The sequence below is a fragment of the Chenopodium quinoa genome, unplaced genomic scaffold (assembly GCF_001683475.1).
Source record: "Chenopodium quinoa cultivar QQ74 unplaced genomic scaffold, ASM168347v1, whole genome shotgun sequence".
NCBI lineage: Eukaryota > Viridiplantae > Streptophyta > Magnoliopsida > Caryophyllales > Amaranthaceae > Chenopodium > Chenopodium quinoa.
The window spans coordinates 2,902,453-2,923,522 of NW_018743197.1; the positions used below are offsets into that span (position 1 = coordinate 2,902,453).

Here is a 21,070-nt window from a genome sequence, read left to right on the forward strand (position 1 = left end):
TTTATTAATCAACATAGATCTAACAGGCTCTCGCAATTTACTAGATCTAAGTTCCTATTGAAAATAGCCTTTAATATTAAATTAACATTTACTCGATTCACCAATTCAATATTGCTAAACATTCACAATCAAATTACATCTGCTCGATTCATAATCTAATTGCAAAGAATTAAAACAATTCAATAAGAAATCATCATGCAATACCAATAATCAATAATAACAAATTATCCCTTCATATTAATTATGGATCCCCATAAACCCTAGAATTAAACTACTCAGACATATTCATAACTAAACTAATCAAATCAATAAAGCAAGACATAATCATAGAAATAAAGTAAATAACTGAGATTAAAGGAGAAGAAAATCGTTACCAAAGTAAAGGGAAATAAGAGATGGAATTAAACCAAGAGTTGTAGAGAGAGAAACTAATACTAAGAGTTTAAGAGGAGAGAGAGAGTGTAAAGAAAACTAAACTCAAAACTAAAAAGAAAAGAAAAACTAAAACTACCTAATGATAGCTTACCTACGTAACTACTACTACTCCCTTTTTATAAGGAAAAGGAATCTTATTAAGAAACAATTAAGATTGAAAATCCTAGCTTAACTCAAACTATGATAAAGCTGCCAAAATTAATCTAGGAGTCAAAGTCTCAAAATAAGCTCAACAATCATGCGCATTCCGTGGCCCAAAATGATGCTTGATTGATTGGGCCCGCCAGACATTACGCCCAACAATCAATCTCGTGGCTTTCTTGAGCTGCTCTTTTGGGATTGGGCTCCTCAAACTTGGACCCAATTTTCTTCCTTGCTTGGTCCATGATAATAACTCGTAAAATGTTGGACCTTTTCAAATATCGAGCCCTTAATCATCGAACCAAATTTAATTAGCTCGACCTTGGGCTTAAAATATACGGTCATAAAATACGCTCCGTCTCTAATATCTTTGTCATAGTTCAATAAGCTTGGGAATCGTCATAAATCTGCAAATTCCTACAAAATAAAACCAACTCTACAAAAACACTAGAAAACGTATATTAGTAATAAAAAATAGCTCCGGAGAGCTCAAATAAGCACATATATGACCGTGGGACGGGGAATAAAAATATATATAAAATAGACTTATCAACTAGCTATAAAAGTAAATATTAAGTTGATATCCTAGATGGACAAGATTAGTTGCTATTGAACTAGCACACCTGAAGTGTGGTAATCCAAAGGGGTACAACGATAAGAATCATTGGAAGAGGAAAGGAGCATTAATTGACAATGACAAACTTGAGAAAGTGACACATTTTGATGTATCTCCTGAAGAGATCATTTTTAATACATTAAAATGTGATATGGTTATATAAAGTATTCCAGAAGAGTATAAAATGTTGTCCAACACGGTTAGCATGTATCAAGATTACAATCAATGCTCCAGTGGAGTATGAGTATTAGTTAATTGTCTTGCCAATTGTAAAAAGAAACACATTGGTGTACTCATATCACATCATATTCATGGCCATGCATAAAGTATATTTAATTAGGTGATCACCAATATTATAAAATTGACCATAATTTAAATACTAAAGGAAAAGTGATTGGATGTGATAATTAATAATTAGGCCATCCGGGGTTTAATAAATTCCCGTTATGAAAACCTAAAGTTTCATTTGATATGAAAAAGATAATGCACTGACTCTCTCTCATGTTAAATATATGAAATAAATTGAATGGCAAGACATAACATTGAGATTGAGCTATATTTGGATTGTGATTTTTAATATATAGTTTGTGTTAAAAGAAAATTTCAAGAGATAATATATTGGGTTTTCCGAATTATTGGTGATTAGAAGTTCACTAGAATAATTTATATGTTGACATATATTAGGTGACTAGAAGCTCACCACGTACAAGTTATATGTGGAAATTTTAAGTAACTAGTATCATTCTATCAATGTTTCTAACGATCCCGAAGTTCTCCGCCTAGTGAAATTACAAGAAAGTTTATATTTGTATAACAATTCTCTTGATTGGGGCTATTGTATGTCAGCACATAAGAAATAGAATAAGAAATTAGACAACTGCACAATTTATTACCCCTCTATTAATATTGATATCTAGAAGAGAACAAAATTTCATTATTCTCCAGAAGAGATAGAAATTTGTTGAATATATATTATTATCCTACGAGATGAAATTTGTTGCACATGAAATTATATTCTAAGTTGGTGAAGAACTGCCCAAATATTTGAGATATTTTACCAACTTTTGGGGAAGAATTGAAGTAAGTTGGCAAAATTATAAAATTATAATTAGATGATCCCTCTAATGATACTTTGTAAAGTTATATGCCAATTTCTATATCAATATATGTTGCACATTTATGATTTGATTTGTATACTGTTATGGCCCATCTAGAGGCATAGAGAGATATATATTTTTATTATAGTGATAATGATATTATGTGCATACATTAAGATACATCTTGCCAATTTTTCTTTAAATCGCTACACCTGAAGTGTAGTTTGTATGATAGGTTCCAATATAAATATGTGATATATGACAAGATAGTGCAGTTGGTACTTTTAAAGTATAATAATAGTATATTAATACCATAGTGTGAGAAATACTCTTGATAGGTGGTATAGATATCTGAATTATTATAATAGATGGCCTATATTATATATGTAAGAAAAGATATGATGGTACCAATAAAAAATGTATTCATATATCATTATAAAATAGCATGAATGTACATTAAAGTAATTTTATGATACCGGTACACAATGGAACCGATAAATAATATACATATGCATGATAGGATGGACTATTGAATAAGGGATCTAAAACATATGTCCATTATGATGTCGACATAATGATAATCATCAAAAGTTTATCATGGACCAGAAGTCCAATGAAATATGAATTTTTTTTAAATCCACATTTTACACTGTCTTGCATTAATTTGAGTCTTATATCTATGTGCACGCGCGAGTCATAGGTTAATGGATTGCTTATTGCATGTTTAGGAAGTTGTTAAATGCATTACTGTAGGGAATATTTCAAGCATTACCCCAAACTTGAACCTCACCGTGATCATACACTTAAGCATGGTGGCGTCTAAAGGGAAAGAAGCAGGAGCAAAAGAGTCGCCAACAAGTTTTAGGAACTTGTAAACCATTCACAAGGTGAAGGTTACACCCCTTAACGATCCAAGAGATCGTTAGCTCCAATAGGTCTGGAACCAAGACTAAAATTTCGAGGATGAAGATACAAATACAATCTAAAAGAGAAAGAACCTGCCCTAATAATAGGCCTCTACTTATTCTACTCGTATTCATGTGCGCTTTCTGACTAACATGCAATCAATGAGGCAACCCTAAACCTGTTTATCTATGTTAGTTGAATATTATTACACAAATAAATCTATTATTGCCGATCACATGAATTATAATCATATTAACCCTAAACAAGATTATTAATTATCTTATTAAGCGTGATTACAAGTATAAATTCCCTTTAAACATGCATAAAAGGTGTGATCAAGAAATTACAATAATATATTAAGCAACATAATAAATAACAATAACATCATATTAATAATCATGTTAAAGCGTAATAATAATAATAAGATCCTAGACATGATACTAACAAGATTAATAACAAACCCTAGCATGTCACTAAACATTAAATATCAAAGCTTTAACCCTAACATGATACTAACATGTTATTACGAAAGAAAATAGGAAGCATCATAGAAATAACAATTGATATAAGAAACTTAATCATTACCCTAAACATGATACTAGGAAGCAATAAAACATCTTAATATGATACTAGGAATCAAAATAATAATCAAAGCATGATTTCTATATCAAAATATCAATTAAACAATTAAAATTACTTACTTTGATGCCTCGTATCTCTTTCTAATAACAAAATACACGCGTTAGTAACTTCAAGGAAATAAAATCAAAACAATTAAATTAAATAATTGAAATAGATATTTGGGACCAAACCTTCAAAAATATCAAACCTTTCACGTCTAGGGCGAAGACAACTTCGAATTTGGTTAGGTGTGTCTAGTGCTAATGTATGAGGAATTGTGTTTGTAAAAGGCTAGGCTAGAAAGAGGGAGAGAGAGAATAAGCTTTAGCTTAGAGAGAGAGAGAATAATTAGAGAATTTTGGTTATTGAAAAACGGAGGTCCAAGGACCCTATTAATAAGAAAATAGTCCAGAATCGATAGAAACAAATCAAATTAAAAAAGGAATAAAATATCTTCCCGTCGCCAGCGATAGGGCTCGTCGCTAGGTGCTGCACTGCAGCACCAGGCGACGAACCTGTCGTTTGGCGATGAAGAATGTTTTCAACGCATTTTCAACACGGAATTCACTTCTTGATAAAATTGAGTTGTAAAATCCGTGTTAGGGGTAAAATCGTATTTTCATATAAAACACTTATTTTATTCCAAATAAAACTCATAAAACATAATTATCAATCCTAATCCTATTAGGATTTAAGAGAACCTTCTAGAAGATTCTAGAAGACTATAATCAATCCTAATAGCTTTAGGAATGATAATTAATAATAGGCCCTCCTCTAGATCATTGGGCCGCATATAAGAACCAAACCGGGCCCAGTTTAGTATTTTGGCCATAACTTCCTCATTATTCATCAGAATTGAGCTTATAATATGTCGTTGGAAAGCTCTTTTCGAGCCCCATCCAACTACACCATTATTGGACCCTTGTCATGGACCAAACATAAATACATTGGCTATTTTAATAAAATAGAGTAGGTTTTCGAAAACAAAAAGAAGGATTTTTATAAAAAAACTAACCGCAACATTAGACTTTCCACACTTTCACTTCATTTGATTATGATTCAACGCGAAAGTAATTCATCACTGGGTTTGGTTTTGTGGAGACACAAATGGGTGTCTACAGAAGCCCCCACTTTGACTGAGTTTGGAGAAACTTAGGTTTCGAAAACAATAGTTAAAGTAGCGATAGGGACGGAGAACGATTCAGAACGTTCTGCGATCCTAAATCATTCTTGTAATGCTGATACCTGCAAACTAGCATTAGTTAAACATATAAAAAAGTTAAGAAACGCGTATCTTGCACCGCCGAGCACACGTCTCCGGAGTAACCGATTTTGTGATGATCTTCCTCAAGCTAGGGGATACCGCCCGAAGACTGCTACGCTTGTAATTGCCTCCAATTTCCGCTGTGATAATCTTCCGCAAGCTAGGGAACACTATCGAAGATTGCTCCGCTTGAAACGACCTTCTACCGTTTTGTGACCATCTTCCGCCAGCTAGGGAATATGATCGAAGATAACTTCGCTTGAAATCATCTCCTGCTTTTGACAACCTTCCACATCCTAGGGAACGCCGTCAAAGATCACTTCGCTTGAAACCATCCTCAGTTTTCTGACAACTTTCCACATCCTAGGGAACGCTGTCGAAGATAACTTCGCTTGAAGTCATCCTCAGTTGTTTGTGACAACTCTCCACAAGCTAGGGAACGCCGTCGATCAATGCTTCTACATCTCGAGCTTTTTTCTTGAATCATGGTGACAACTTTCCCAATCATAGAGAATGTCATCAAAGACCGCCTCATCACGAACCGTTCTTCTCAAATCTAGGTGACAACCTCCACAATTTTAGCGAACTCTGTCGAAGACTGCCCATCTCGTGCCATTTTCTCAAATCCGGGTGATAACCTCCTCAATCTTAGCAAACGTCGTCCAAGACTGCCCATCTCGTGCTATCTTCTCAAATCTAGGTGACAACCTCCACAATCTTAGCAAATGCTGTCGACTCCACTAGGGAGGATTTCTATTTTAATTCCTAAAATTTATTTTGGCAATGATTTAGAATGAGTGTATGAGACTCGAAAAGTTCTAAGTATTTCATGTGCGTAATTTTGATTGACATTATTGGCATAAGCATAAAAAGGTTCTCGTTGGAAAGACCATCCGTAATGAGTAAAAAACATAGGATTTTTACACGTAGGAAATTTAAGAAATATCTTTCACAACTAGAATCGAAAGAATACTACAAAAACTGGAAAATTCTAAGAACACATAAAGCTGCTAAGGCATGTAGGAACTACCGTCTAGAAAGCAGAGTGCGTCGCCTGAAAAATGGCCTTGTCGCTTGGCACAACCTTGTCGTCTGGAGACAGAGATATTTTCTGGCGACAGATGTTGTCTGGCGCCAAGTTCTTTCAATACCGAGCCAAAACTCTGCCTTCTTGTTTTGACTAGTTCTAGCAATGTTGGCTCGATTCTACTTCCTGATTGAGTTTTTCTCTCTTCTGAAACCCATATGTGTTCTACATATGGACATAACCCTCTGGGAATTCATGCTCCATCTACCCAATCGAACGCTCCTGACAACGAAGGGTGCATTCGAGAATGTTAAATTCACCAAACCATGGAAGGAAGTTTAACTCTCGGGGTCCCATCCACACGCGCCAACCCTTCCAAAGGTAAGGCTTCCACGCGGTGCATTCGGACTCATAACCATGGACCCTCTTTGACTAACCCATATCCTGAACTTTAGAGAGCTAGAGCCATGATTAGGTTGCAAACTAATTGCATCATATTGTGACTCTTTGACTACTTGTGCATTACTTGTTGTGCATACTCTATGTGTTTTTCGTAACCGTTTGTTTGACTTGTGATTAAGTCTAAATAAACTAATTAATAACTAAAAGGACTTTGCCTAATTAATTGATTAATTAATTTGAGTAATTAAAGGCTAATAAATTAATCAAATCGACTTAGTACGACTTTAGGCCTGTCCCTTTAGAGTAAAAGTACTAAAAATAGTCCCAGATCGATGTTCCAGCAATGGCGCAAAGATTTGGGCTATGGCGCCAAACGCTGCTGTGCAACGCTGGGCGACAATCCTATCGTCTGGCGCTGCACCACAGTGTGCGGTGACAGTAATGTTGTTCAGGCGACAATTCAGTTTTTTTGCTTGAGTCATCACGACGAGTCTAATTAAACATTTTATTAATCAGTTTGATCAATTTTGTTTGAGTCTAAGCACTTAGTGTCATCGTCATACAAACAAGAGACAAAGCATGTCACTTGCACTCATAAATAAAGCAAACACTAATATGAATGTACTCTTTGACCATGTCTAGAGAGTCTGGTATGCACATATTTTCTGTCATTTTTTTAGTGGGGTAAGTCGGATATTAATCCTCCAATTAAACCACACTTGTTTAAACCCATATACTTTATTCCCAAAAATATGCACCCTATTTTTGCCAATTAAACCACACTTGTTTGAACCCATATACTTGATTCCCAAAAATATGCACCCGATTTTTGCTTTTTTCTTTTCCATAAACCAGTAAAGTCAAAGTCAATTTGATTCAAGTCATTAAAACAAATAAAATGGTTTAATTTACAGCAGTTGGTCAAGAAAGGAACGGTGTTTAATCAAGGACAACCTGTTTGTTCAAGCTCAACTTTTTGATAAACCAGTCAGTCGGAAAAGAAAAGCTAAGAAGATAATGGCAAGTAAAGAAGAAGTCAGTGAGCGTAAGAAGCAAATGGCTAGCGTGACTGAGGTGTTGAAGGATTTAACCCTTCAAATCAATGACCCTGTGAAACAACAACAAATGGAGCTCATCCAAGAAAGCTTGAGCAAAATATCCAATGATTACAGATTCAAGGGCATTAGCTCGCAAGGGGTCTAGGTGGACAAGGAGCTTCTTCCGCAGAAGTTCAATGCCAACAACATCCCTAATTTCAAGGCAAAAGACAACCCTTATTTCCACTTAAGAGCTTTCGAGACAATAATGAATATTAAGGGGATTGATAGGAAAATTTTTCATTCCTTGTTTTCTTTATCTCTTGAAACCGTTTGTCAACAATGGTTCTTTTCCCTTAACAAAGAGAAAACCTCTACTTGGGAATCTATTGTAAATGCTTTCATTGATAGGTATAAATGTAATATTCAAGTTGAAACTGATCATAGGGAACTTGAAATACCTAAGCAAAAAGAGAATGAAGGTTTTACTTATTTCTTTAATAAGTGGAGGGAAACTTCCACTAGGATGATTGAGGTATCTAGTGAAGAGGAATATGTGAGGATGTTCATTAAGAACCTCCAAGAAAAGTACTCCAAACATCTGAAGTATCAAAACAACTTGCATACCTTTAAGGCCGTCTATGACATTAGAATTAACATTGAAGACGACCTTACTAAACAAAAAGTTGTTAATAATAACTCTAACAGTGGATGGAAAGGTAAGAAGAACGACAATCCTTCTTCTTCTTCTAAAACCACCCACTCAAACAATGTTAGCACTTTTAATTTGAGTGAAGTCCTTGCCATGAACAATGAAGGACAAAAGAAACCATTTAGGAGGAACTTTACTCTTATTTGTATGAGTTATGACACCACATTTGACCAGTTACATGCAAAAGGTCTTATAACTCCCATTAGACTGTCTGGGGATCCACCTGTTGAAAAGAGGACGGCTAAGTAGAATCCCAACGCATATTGCAAGTATCATCAAGGCAGGGGCCATCTCACTGAGAATTGTTAGAAGCTTAAGGAAGCTTTCCAAGACTTAATTGATAATAATAAACTTCCATTTCCCCCTGCAAGCAAGAAGCCAAGTATCAATAATGCACCACTTTCTGATTCTTAGGCTATTTCTGATGAGGAAGATCATGGTGACCCCTCATCCCTCATCAAACTAGCTAAAGAGATTCATGCTGTCGAAGAAGAGGAGGAAACCTTTTTCGATGCCATGAGTGATTTCCCTCCCGGACAATAACCCACAACTAGAGAAGAAGTATGGATTCTCATAAAATCAATGAGGAAAGGCATAGACTTTTTACGTGAGGCTTTCGAGTTTGCAAAGAAACAAGAAAAGATAGTGTAAAGCAAACATGTCAACAACAAAGTTCCACCCATGGAGAAGAAACCATTTTCTCTCCAAGTAATTGATACACCCAAAAAGAGTAATAAGTCTTACACTCCAATTGGGACTTCCTATGCTAACATGTTCAAAATGCTCTCCGAGAGTGGTAAGATTAAACCTCTATAACCGAGACCATTTAAATTGTGAAAGAGGATAGGTAGGTTCTACTGTTCATATCATCAATCAGGGGAAATACCATCGAACATTGCTTTAAATTTAAAGATTTAATTCAAAAACTAATTGATAATAAGAAACTAGTTCGAATTCCACAAGAACAAGATACTAACATCAATGGAGTTTGGGACAGCGATGACGAGGACGTCTATCTCAAGGATATGGATGAACCTCCACTTTAAGTGATATATCAAGTAAGTGACTTTTGGGATGAAGAAGATTCACCCATAGATGTTCTCACAAGATTTGGGAGAATGCAACCTCCCATAGCTGCACAACCTATTCCTACTACTCAACAAGTTCCCATACCAATTATAGAAGACAACGATGTTGTTAAGCAATTCAAAAAGACCAAGGTCGAGATGAACGAATGGAAACTTCTAGCCACATCCCGAGAACATAGGTTGGCAGTAATGAATGTTCTGGACAAGATAGGGATAGACTTTGAAACCACTCATGAGGGGTTGGCTAACTTTCTCACGAGTGACCTTCCTAGTCCTATAAACTAGATCACCTTTTCTCACAAGGATCTACCTCCATAAGGTGACAAGAAGTAACGGCGGGAGCGATAGAACATGCCACCACTTTCCAAGTAGTGGATATTAACGCTTCCTTCAACCTATTATTGGGACGCCCTTGGCTTCATGACCTTAAACCCGCCCCTTCATCCCTTCATCAACAATTAAAGGCTATAGTTGTAGGGATCCCTATTACAATCGATGCTTCACCTATGAGAATCAAAGCTGTTGAAAATCCAATTATTAATGTGGAGCACGATGAGAATGATGAAGATCTGTGGGGATTTAATGAAGAGGTCTCCTTAATTGAAGAAGATGAAAGGACCCCTCTTTGCTACGACCTCCACTCCAATATGACAATAAACGCTATTCTCAAAAAGTAGGGACACTTTCCTGGAATGACTCTTGGAAAGAAAAAGGAGATAGCCAAAAAAATGGAACTACCTGGCCTCCCTAAACTAGATACTTTTGGACTTGGTTTTGAACTGACTCTAGAAGATCTAAAGCAAGACCAGGAAAAGTCTAAGGCGTGTAGGAACGCTCGTACCCAAAAGAAAGCAATCCCAATGGACCAATATCCTCTTACTCTTAATGGGCAATTTAAAAGAGAAGGAGAGGACTATATATGCCATGAATTTCCCTAACCCTTTGTTGTAAACGACATAAGGCAACCTAGGTTCAAAATCTTTCTGGATTGCTACTTTTTAGATGAGATCCCAACTCCTATCTACAAGGAGAAATCACCCCCATGCTTTGACTTTAATGTCATGGGACTCCTTTTGGGCGCAAGAAGAATGAGCCAAAGTATATACATGACAACTCCTCGCTCATTCAAACAGTCCTACAAAGTGAAAACTTCGACCCTTCGAAGCTCATCACTCCAGCAGAGGATTTAGTGCAAGGATGGCGCAAAACAGTCAAGGTGACTACTTCAAGTGGAAGAAAGATCTCCATAACAACAGGACAAGGACCAATGCTTGAAGAGTCGTCAGAGTATGAGTCTTCCCCTATCGAGTCTTCTGAGTTCTTAGCTATAGCACCATCTTCCTCTAATACTTCTATTTTAGCACCTACTCCTAGGGTAGTTAGTAGTCAAGTCCTAGAGGACATTTCCTCATTTGATGTAATGATTTCCGAATTTAATAATATGTCTTCTTCCACTTACTCCTCGTGTTATGCTCTAACCCAAGATGACGAGCATTGCTTAACTAACAATGAAAGCGATAAAGAAATCATTAAAGAAATGGAAACACTTGAAAATAAAACACCGATAATTAAGGACATTGAAACGGTTGATATCTCAAACGATCCAACCATTAAAAAAGAAGTTAAAATCGGACTAACTCTTAATGAAGATGAAAGAACCGATTTAATCAATCTACTTAAATAATTTATTAACGTATTTGCTTGGTCATATGAAGATATTCCAGGTATTAACAGAGAAATAGCTCAACACACTATACCACGACTAATTCCAGGAACGAAACCTGTAAAACAAAAGTTGCGTCAAATGAAACCTGATGTAGCTCTTAAAATAAAAGAAGATGTTCAAAAGCAAATAACTGCAGGTTTTATATGGGTATCCAAATACCCCGAATGGGTTGCAAATGTGGTCCTAGTTCCAAAGAAGCATGGAAGAGTAAGAATGTGTGTCGACTATCGAGACCTAAATAAGGCAAGTCCAAAGGATGACTTCCCTTTACCACACATCGACATCTTAGTAGATAATATAACAAGTCACGCGCTTCTCTCGTTTATGGATGGGTACGCAGTGTACAACCAGATTCTCATGGCGGAAGAAGATATGGAGAAAACAATATTCATAACAACTTGGGGTACTTACTGTTACACGGTAATGCCATTCGGTTTGAAAAACGCGGGTGCCACTTACCAACGAACAACAATTTCCCTACTCCATGACATGATGCACAAAGAGCTTGAAGTCTACGTGGATGATATGATTGTGAAATCAAAAGATTGCCCATGACATCAAGTAGCCTTAAGAAAATTCTTCGAAAGGCTAAGGAAATACAACATGAGGTTGAACCCATCCAAGTCCGCTTTTGGAGTCACCTCAGGCAAACTCTTGGGATATGTCATAAGCTCTAGAGGAATATAGATAGACCCAACCAAGATCAAAGCAATTATGTCAATGCCGCCGCCCAAAACCGAGAAACAAATTCGAGGGTTTATTGTCCGGTTGCAATACATAAGAAGGTTCATATCCAAGCTAACAACAATATGTGAACCAATAATCAAGAAACTAAAAAAGAATGTGCCAGTAATATAGGACGATGAGTGTCAAAAAGCCTTTGAAAAGATCAAATCCTATCTCGCAAATCCTCCCGTATTAGCACCAGCGCTTCTAGGAATTCCTCTTAGGTTGTACTTAACAGTCACCAAAGAGACAATGGGGGCTATGCTCGCACAAGAAGTAGAAGGAAAAGAAAACACAATCTACTACCTAAGCAAGAAAATGCTTGAGTATGAAGTACGCTACACACCACTTGAGAAATTGTGTCTCGAATTAGTGTGGGCCACAACCAAGTTGAGACATTACATGCTCGTTCATACAGTCATTGTAGTATCTCGAATGGATCCACTCATGTACTTATTTGAAAAATCTACACTTAATGGGCGCATATCAAGATGGATAGTTAACCTAGCCCAATTTGATGTAAGGTTCATGCCTCAAAAGGCTATTAAAGGATCCGTGGTCTCGGAATTCTTAGCGGATTTTCCAATAGAAGATTCGACGCCAATACAAGACAACAGATGAAGACTTGATGGTCATAGAAGATGATACTTGGACCTTATACTTCGACGAAGCCTCAAACCAAAAGGGATGTGGCATTGGAGTATTATTAGTATCACCTAAAGAAGAACATGTTCCAATCTCCATAAAGTTAGATTTCTACGTTACCAACAACGCTGAAGAATATGAAGCATGCGTGGTAGGTCTTGAAACAGCTTCGGCATTAGGGGTAAAGAAACTTCAAATATTCGGAGACTCTTCTTTGATCATCAACCAAATCTCCAAAAGATGGAAAGTAAGGAGTGAAAGTTTATCCCCTTACCAAAATTATCTGGAAACTCTCACCAACCAATTGAAAAAGGTAGAATACACATATCTACCTAGAGAGGAAAACCAATTTGCTGATGCCTTGGCAAGACTAGCCTCAATGGTTAGGATTCCTACGGAAATCGAGCAAATGCCTTTAACCATATAAAAAAGGCATAAACCGGCTTACATTCAAGCCATAGAAGACGATGAAGTGGTTTAAGACGAAGAAGAAGAAGAACCGTGGTATACAAACATACTCAATTATGTCACTAAAGGAGAATATCCTCCTCATGCTGACAAAAGAGCAAAACGAGCATTAAGACTCTTGGCTTCCCAATATGTACTCATAGAAACGAGTTACACAAAAGGGTACCTAAGGGTCGAGCTCTCTTATGTGTAGGCAAAAAGAAAGCCCAAAGAGCTATGAGGATAGTCCACGAAGACGTTTGTGGAACTCATGTTAATGGCAAAATGCTAGTCCAAAAGATAATGCGAGAAGGGTATTATTGGACTACCATGAATAGGGACTGTCATCAATACTTAAAAAGATGCCCTAAATGTAACACCCTAGAAATTCCTTTCTTTAAATAAAATTCTACTCTTTTAAAAATACGATTTAGGAATAATTAAGACATTACCGCCACCGTTAAAACGGCTAAGGCAATTATCAAAGATACACAGCGGAAGACTCAAAATTAAAAACCGATTAAACAAGTCAACCCAAAGTCAACCAAACAAAAACAAAGTTTAAAACCGAACGAAAATAAAGTTTAAAACCCAACGAACAAGTTAAATAAAATCAAACTACAACTTGGAACCATTAAAGGCCCTTATTCGAAAACCGTTCCCAAATCAAACCTTTATATTAGTCCACACATAATATATCATAAATAAATAAAGCATAAAACACATTGTAACCTAATAGGATTCACTCTTCACTCATGCCCCATCATGATCATGCTTCAATACCTGAAAAGTTTATCTCTACTTGTTTCCACTACTCTCCATTAAAAATGGGTCATCATAGGGCCAAGGTAAAGACATGGCCAAAAACACAAACACACACAATTAGCAAAGCTGAGTACATAAGCGTAAAATAGCCACACTAACATGCTTTCACATATCAACACACACTTACCTCATTGCACCTGTTCACAAACACACCAATCAACACAATACAATGACTAGACCCTAATTAATTCATTTTTGCATTGATTACGCATCGAACGGGTTTCCACCTATTAACCTCGCCCAAATAAATTTGAGGTTAACTGGCACGGGAGCTAACCGTGCCAGCGACAAAACCACACAAAGGTGGCGGAATTCCTGCGCATAATAATAAATAATAAAAAGGAATATACAACGTCCTGTACTCCATTGGAAGTTATGGTTAAGTATAAAACCCCATAACCCCCCCATTGTTCATACTCAAGGTATATACGTTCCAAGAGTTTTGGTGCGTAATCTCTTTCACTTTACGTTATTTACATATTATTAGACTTGGTGATGACTCTCAAAGCATAATAAGTCAATCAACAATAATTATTCAATCAAACAAACATACCAATTTAATTCTTGAATAATTAGTGACCACATATTATTTAATGTTGAACCCTTTTTAATTCTACCTCAGTGTCAAAGACATCTTAAACGCATAATGCGCCAAAAATCCTATCCCTCGGTGTTAAAAACACCTTAAGTGCACAAAGGCACTAACATACAATTTATTCCTTGTGTACATAGACACTTATATAGCTCCTTCCTCATGCTTTAAGCATCAATAAAAATTATTTGAACCATAATAAAATTCCTTTTTAATATTCCAAACATAATTAAACATGTAGTTTAATTAATCATGCCTTCTAACATGCCATAAATAAAATTGTGGTTCAAACGCAACATGCCCAAAATATAGTCTTCCAATCTAAAACCATCACAAATAATTCATGCTTCACAATTCAATCACAAACACCATAAATTCACAATTCCATACATAAACCATAGCATGATTCTACTTATAACCAATTACAAACAAACCTAGCATGATTCTACATATAACCAATTACAAACAAACCTAGCATGATTCTACATCACCGAAATATGCTAAGTACGCGTACGTACCTTGAGTACGCTATTAAAACTGCCACGACTAGTAGAAATCGCTTACTTCAAAGTCTCCTACACATTAAATCCATAATAGAGTATTAATATCCACTCTAAACAAATTTCCAAAAATATATACTATTTTAAAACCCTTTATAATTTAATTAGAATAAGCTGAAATTATATTTAAAACACCATAAATTAAGTCCCAATTAATGGGTAATTAAAATTTCTTCAAGAAACCTAATATCAAGTGTTTTACATAAAATTCCAGCTCTTTATTATACTTAAAACTTGCTGTAGTATAGTTTTAAAACACTTAAAACAAAGGCCTACCCTATTATACATCATAATCTTTCAATAAATCATGAAACAAGAACCTAGGGTTTCAAAAATTGGGGCTTTTTAATTAAAAACCAAATCTGAAAATTAATTCACACAATTACAATAACCAAACATCAAAATTAAATCTCCAAACTCATAATTTATAATTAGACTATATCATAGATTAGTTTTAGGTAATAAAGATTTGATTTTTAAACAAGAAAAACCTTTTTTTTTTTTTTTTCGAAAAGAGGCTGCCGACAGCAGGGGGCCGGCGCCACTGCCGGTGGTCGCCGCTGCTGCCGGCTGCCGGTTGGTGCTGGTGGCCGGCGGCCCACCGGTGGTGGTGGTGGCAGCCAGTGGTGGTGTGCAAGGCAAGAGGGGAAGGGAAGGAGAGAGAAAGAAAAAAAAGAAAGAGAAAAATAAAGAGAAAAGGGAGAGAAGTTTACCTTGGGTTTTCTCCACTCTGGGCAACGTTGAATTGCCTCATAAGAGGGATATTTATACCCCTTCTCTATCTCCCCTTTTACCCTAAACTTTCCTCCTTTAGTTTTTCCTAATCCCTTCCCTACTAAAACTTGTTAAAAATCATAATTTCCTAAAATAAAACCCCAACTTCTATTAATTAATTAATTAAACGACTTCTCCTTTTGTAAAATATTCCCAATTTACATGGGATAAATAATTAAAACATCATAATTAAAATGCTAGAGTTATTTAAATACCCTTATAAAATATATATATTAAATAAAATACGTATAAAATGTATATATATTAAATAAAATACGTATAAAAATACAGGGTATTACAGTCTACCCCCCTTAAAACAAGTTTCATCTCGAAACTTGGGGAAACAAATCTCAAAACTTTTCCTTTTTGTGTATATTATTGTTGTACTTTTTGTCATTTATCACTCCTTTGTGTCTCTTTGAGAGCACTAATACCTAAAACACTTGATAGAATTTGTGCAAAAAGCACCAGAAGTATGTAAAACATAGGGAAAAAGCGCGAAATTCTATCGCATTCCACCCCCCTTAAAGAAAACGAGTTACGCCCCCGTAACTCAACATACCTGAAACAGTTTTGGGTATTTCTTTTTCATTTCATCTTCTGCCTCCCAAGTGGCTTCCTCATATTCTTGGTTAGACCAAAGTACCTTTACAATGTTCACGTTCTTATTGCGTGTACTACGCACTTTACTGTCGAGAATCTTGACAGGTCTCTCTTCATAAGTTAAGCTTTGATCTAACTCAATGGTTTCGGGTTGTAGCACATGGGATTTATCAGGGATGTACCTTCTTAGTTGGGACACATGAAATACATCATGTACTTTACTAAGCTCCATAGGTAATGCTAACCTATAAGCTACCTTGCCTATTCTTTGTAGTATTTCATATGTACCAATGTATTTTGGACTGAGCTTTCCTTTCTTTTCAAATCTCATCACCCCCTTCATTGGTGACACCTTTAACAACACCTTATCACCAATTTTTAACTCTTCTTCTCTTCGCTTCGAGTCTGCATAGCTCTTTTGGCGATCTTGAGCTGCTTGAATTTTAGCTTGAATTTCCCTTACTTGTTTAACTGTGTCTTCAATAATTTGAGGCCCTAGGATCATGGTCTCACTAATGTCATTCCAACCAATTGGACTCCTACATTTTCTTCCATACAAAGCCTCAAATGGTGCCATTCCTATGCTTGAGTGGTAGCTATTATTATAGGAAAATTCAATTAAATCCAAATTGTCTTCCCAACCTCCCTGGAAGTCTATTACACAAGCTCTCAACATGTCCTCCAAGGTTTGAATAGTTCTTTCAGTTTGCCCATCTGTGGCAGGGTGAAACGCCGTACTCATCTTAAGTATTGTACCAAAATTTTCTTGTACACTTTTCCAGAATTTTGAGAGAAATCTGGAATCCCTGTCAGATATAATATCTTTTGGAACTCCATGTAACCTCACCACATGTTTGATGTAAGCTTTCGCAAGTTGCTCCATCTTCCAAGTTTCTTTCATTGGTATAAACACTGCTGATTTTGTAAGTCTGTCCACCACTACCCAAATGGTATCATTTCCACTCCTTGACTTAGGTAAGCAAGTCACGAAATCCATTGAAATGCAATCCCACTTTCATCTTGGAATTTCTAGTGACTGCACCGTTCCCTGAGGCCTTATGTGCTCTATCTTCACCTTTTGACATGTTAAACACTTCGCCACAAACTCAGCAACTTCATTTTTCATTCTTGGCCACCAAAACATCTTCTTCAAATCCTTATATAGTTTGTCTCCTCCCGGGTGTACAGAGTAAGGTGTATTGTGGCTTTCTTCCATCAACTTCCTCTTCACCTCCTCACATTTCTGCGGTATGCACCATCTATTTTTGTACCTCAAACTCCCATCTTCGTGGATCTTGAAATCTGTAGTCTTTCCCTGCTTAATTTTCTCGCGAATCCTATCCAACTTTACATCCCCCTCTTGGTTGACTCGAATCTCGTCAAAGATAGTTGGTTGGATGCTTAGATTTGCAAGAATACCCGTTGGTACTCCCCATCCTACGACCTCCAGATTCAATTTCATCATTTCTCTACATAGTTCATTAGCCACTGCCAACGAGTTGATTCCATGACTAGTCTTACGACTTAGAGCGTCCGCAACCACATTCGCTTTCCCTTTGTGGTATTGTATGTCCAAATCATAATCAGTCATATACTCTAACCATCTTCGCTGACGGGAGTTTAAGTCCTTTTGGGTGAAAATGTATTTTAAGCTTTTGTGATCCGTGCAAATTCTACATTTCACCCCATACAAATAATGGCGCCAAATTTTTAGCGCAAAAATGATTGCAGCTAATTCCAGATCATGAGTGGGATAGTTTACTTCATGCTTCTTTAACTGTCTCGATGCATATGCAATCACCTTCCCATTTTGCATAAGACGCATCCTAAGCCATTCTTTGATGCGTCACTGTACATATCATATAGTCCACTATCATCCGGGAATGTAAGTACTGGTGCTGTGATTAGTTTCTGTTTCAAGAGTTGGAACGCTTCTTCACATTTATCGTCTAACTCAAACTTTTTGTCCTTCTTCATCAAGGTGGTCATCGGTTTAGCAATTTTGGAAAAATCTTTAACAAAACGTCTATAATACCCTGCTAAACCTAAGAAACTTCTCACGTCAGATACTGTCTTGGGTGTCGGCCAACCCTTAACTGCTTCTATTTTGGTTGGATCTACCTCTACTCCGTCTTTGGACACGTAATGTCCCAAGAAGGCTACCTTTTCCAACCAAAACTCACACTTAGAGAATTTTTCGTAGAGGTGGTTTTCTCTTAGTGTTTGCAGAATTGCCCCTAGGTGTTCTGCGTGCTCTTCCTTACTCTTCGAGTACACCAGGATATCATCTATGAACACAACTACAAACTTATCCATAAATTGATGAAATACTCTATTCATCAAATCCATAAAGATTGCTGGGGCATTGGTCAATCCAAAAGGCATGACTGTAAATTCATAATGCCCATATCTTGTCCTAAATGCGGTTTTTGGAATGTCTTCGTCGGCAATCCTTAATTGGTGATACCCAGATCTCAAGTCGATCTTTGAAAACACTGTGGCACCCTTCAGCTGGTCAAACAAATCATCTATTCTTGGTAAGGGATACTTATTCTTTAGGGTTACTTTATTTAGTTCCTTGTAGTCAATGCACAACCTCATACTTCCATCCTTCTTTTTCACAAACAGATAGGTGCTCCCCAAGGAAAAGCACTTGGTCTAATGTACCCTTTGTCCAACAGATCTTGTAACTGCTCTTTTAATTCACTCATTTCTGCAGGTGCCATTTGATATGGTGCCTTGGATATTGGGGCTGTTCCGGGAACTAAATCTATGGTAAAATCGATTGCCCTCTTAGGTGGCATTCCAGGGATCTCCTCCGGAAAAACATCCAGAAATTCGTTGACCACTTCTATATTTTCTGGATTTGTCACTTGTTCATGGTTCATATCCTTAACACTGCAGAAATATACTGGATGTTCCTTCTCCATGTACTTTGCTAATTTTAGCACTGATATTACCCTTGGATACTTGGTTTTACCATTCATCCAGTAAGTCACTGATTCATTTCCACTTGTGACCATCTTCACTTTCTGTGATCTACAACTAATCTCAGCATTATAATTACTCAGCCAGTCCATCCCCAAAATAAGGTCAAAGTCGCTTAGCCCGAACTCAATAAGTTCAGACGAAAATATCTTTCCCTCTATTTCTAAAGGCACATTTCTAAAAGTTGTGGTACAATTTACTATCCCACCTGTCGGAATGGTTATTGGTAAATCTACTACCTCTACTGTCTTTAAGCAGTCTTTAAGTTTTGCAACAACAGCCTTAGAAATAAAAGAAAAAGTTGCACCAGAATCAAACAATACTTTAACAGGAATAGAGTTAATAGAAAAAGTACCAGTGATAACATCTTTCGTGGCATCCACCTCATGCTTACTCAGAAAATTCAGTTTCCCTGCAGTTCCAATCTTCTGCTGGTTATTCCCACTGGTAGTGTTAATGTTCCTTGCCCCATTTTGTTGCACTCCCTTGTTCCCAGCAAAGTTGTTGTTGTTCTGTTGGAAATTCCTTTGGTTTACCCCTGAATTATTATTGTTTTTCCTGTTCCCATTACTATTCTTGGAGAAACACTCATATTCTCTATGCCCGAGCTTATTACAAAAACGACAAGTGACCGCATTGCCCTCACGACAAACAACAAGTAATCCAGGGTAGTTATTCTTGCACCTTTTGCAAAAATAAACTCTTCCATTCTTGTTGTTTCACTGGTTATTGTTTCTAGCCCCTCCATTGTTGTTACGGTTCCCTTGACGGTTATTACCATGGAAGTTGTTATTGTTGTGGAAGTTATTGTTATGGTGGTACTTCTGTTTCTTAAAAGCATTTTGGTTTCCCTGTTGGTTTCCAGAAACTTGTCCCACTTCCTTCCTATTCTCTCTTCCTTCTATTTCAGCTAACTCTTTCTTCTTCTTTTCTTCCAGAGCATAAAGGTGTGCGGCCCTTCCATATACTTCATTTAGGGTCTCAAATACCTCCCTGCACAGCTTTAACTGCAAATCAGTAGTTAACCCACTCTCAAACTTCCTAGCTTTTGCTTTCTCCGTAGAGACAGACCCTTCAGCAAAACGGGATAATTCAATAAACTTGGTGTAGTATTCCGTAACTGTCATCTTGTCCATCCTAAAGTTTGAAAATTCCTCAGCCTTCTGCTTCTACAAAAAGCTAGGATAAAACTTGTCTCTCACTTTTTCTTGGAATTTGGTCCAGTTGAACCCCGGTAATGCTCTAATGGTAGCCCCGTTTTGTTGCCACCTAAGGTCAGCTTCACCCCTCAGGTAGTAGGTAGCACAACTCACTTTTGAGTTTTAGGGCATCCCATAGCTCCAAATAGTTTCTCAAATTCCCTTAACCAGTTTTCCAACACAACAGGGTCAGGCTCGCCCTGATAGGTTGGTGGCTTGCTTTGCGCCACCTTTTTAAAGAGCTCCCCTTGAGCATCCCCATTACCAGTTGAATTACTTGCCAGTTGTTGGGCAACTACTGCCAATTGCCTCACTACTTCATTCAAATCGTTTCCACCACTACCTGAACTTCTTCCCCCTGCCATTTTGTTTCTCCTGAATATAGGACAGGGATAACTATTAGAAATGGCTAGGTTTAGCTCTCAAGACGTACACTCGTCTATTTCCTAACGACCTTTAAACATTTACAGTAGAATTTGAAGCTAACAATTTGGGATAGCAGTTGCTAAAAATTCCCTTAATGTAGCTTTATCAATTAATTATTGGTTTCTAACCAACCATGCATTTAATAAAGCATCACAAAAAGCAAAAATTAAATAAAATTCACATAGACGTTCACAGCTTATAAATGTTTGTTGG

The 21,070-nt window shown here is 36.8% G+C and overlaps 1 protein-coding gene across 1 annotated transcript; it reads right to left on the reverse strand.

Moving 5' to 3' along the window:
- Nucleotides 1–19,008: 19,008 nt before the first annotated feature.
- LOC110733241 lies at nt 19,009–20,796 on the reverse strand. Its single transcript, XM_021913257.1, has 4 exons — nt 20,546–20,796; nt 20,055–20,369; nt 19,073–19,916; nt 19,009–19,014 (listed from the first exon to the last, which is right to left on the reverse strand). Exons 1-4 carry the CDS (start codon nt 20,794–20,796, stop codon nt 19,009–19,011), a joined length of 1,416 nt encoding a protein of 471 aa, XP_021768949.1.
- Between the last annotated feature and the right edge of the window lie 274 nt (nt 20,797–21,070).

Excerpts from the sequence above, each read along its gene's own strand:
- LOC110733241 (XM_021913257.1), bottom strand. The coding sequence starts at position 20,796 with ATGGCAGGGGGAAGAAGTTCAGGTAGTGGTGGAAACGATTTGAATGAA. Across the intron at positions 20,370-20,545 it reads GGATGCCCTAAAACTCAAAA|GATGGACAAGATGACAGTTA; the intron begins GTGAGTTGTGCT and ends TTCAAACTTTAG. Across the intron at positions 19,917-20,054 it reads AATGCTTTTAAGAAACAGAA|GTGCAAGAATAACTACCCTG; the intron begins GTACCACCATAA and ends TTTTTGCAAAAG.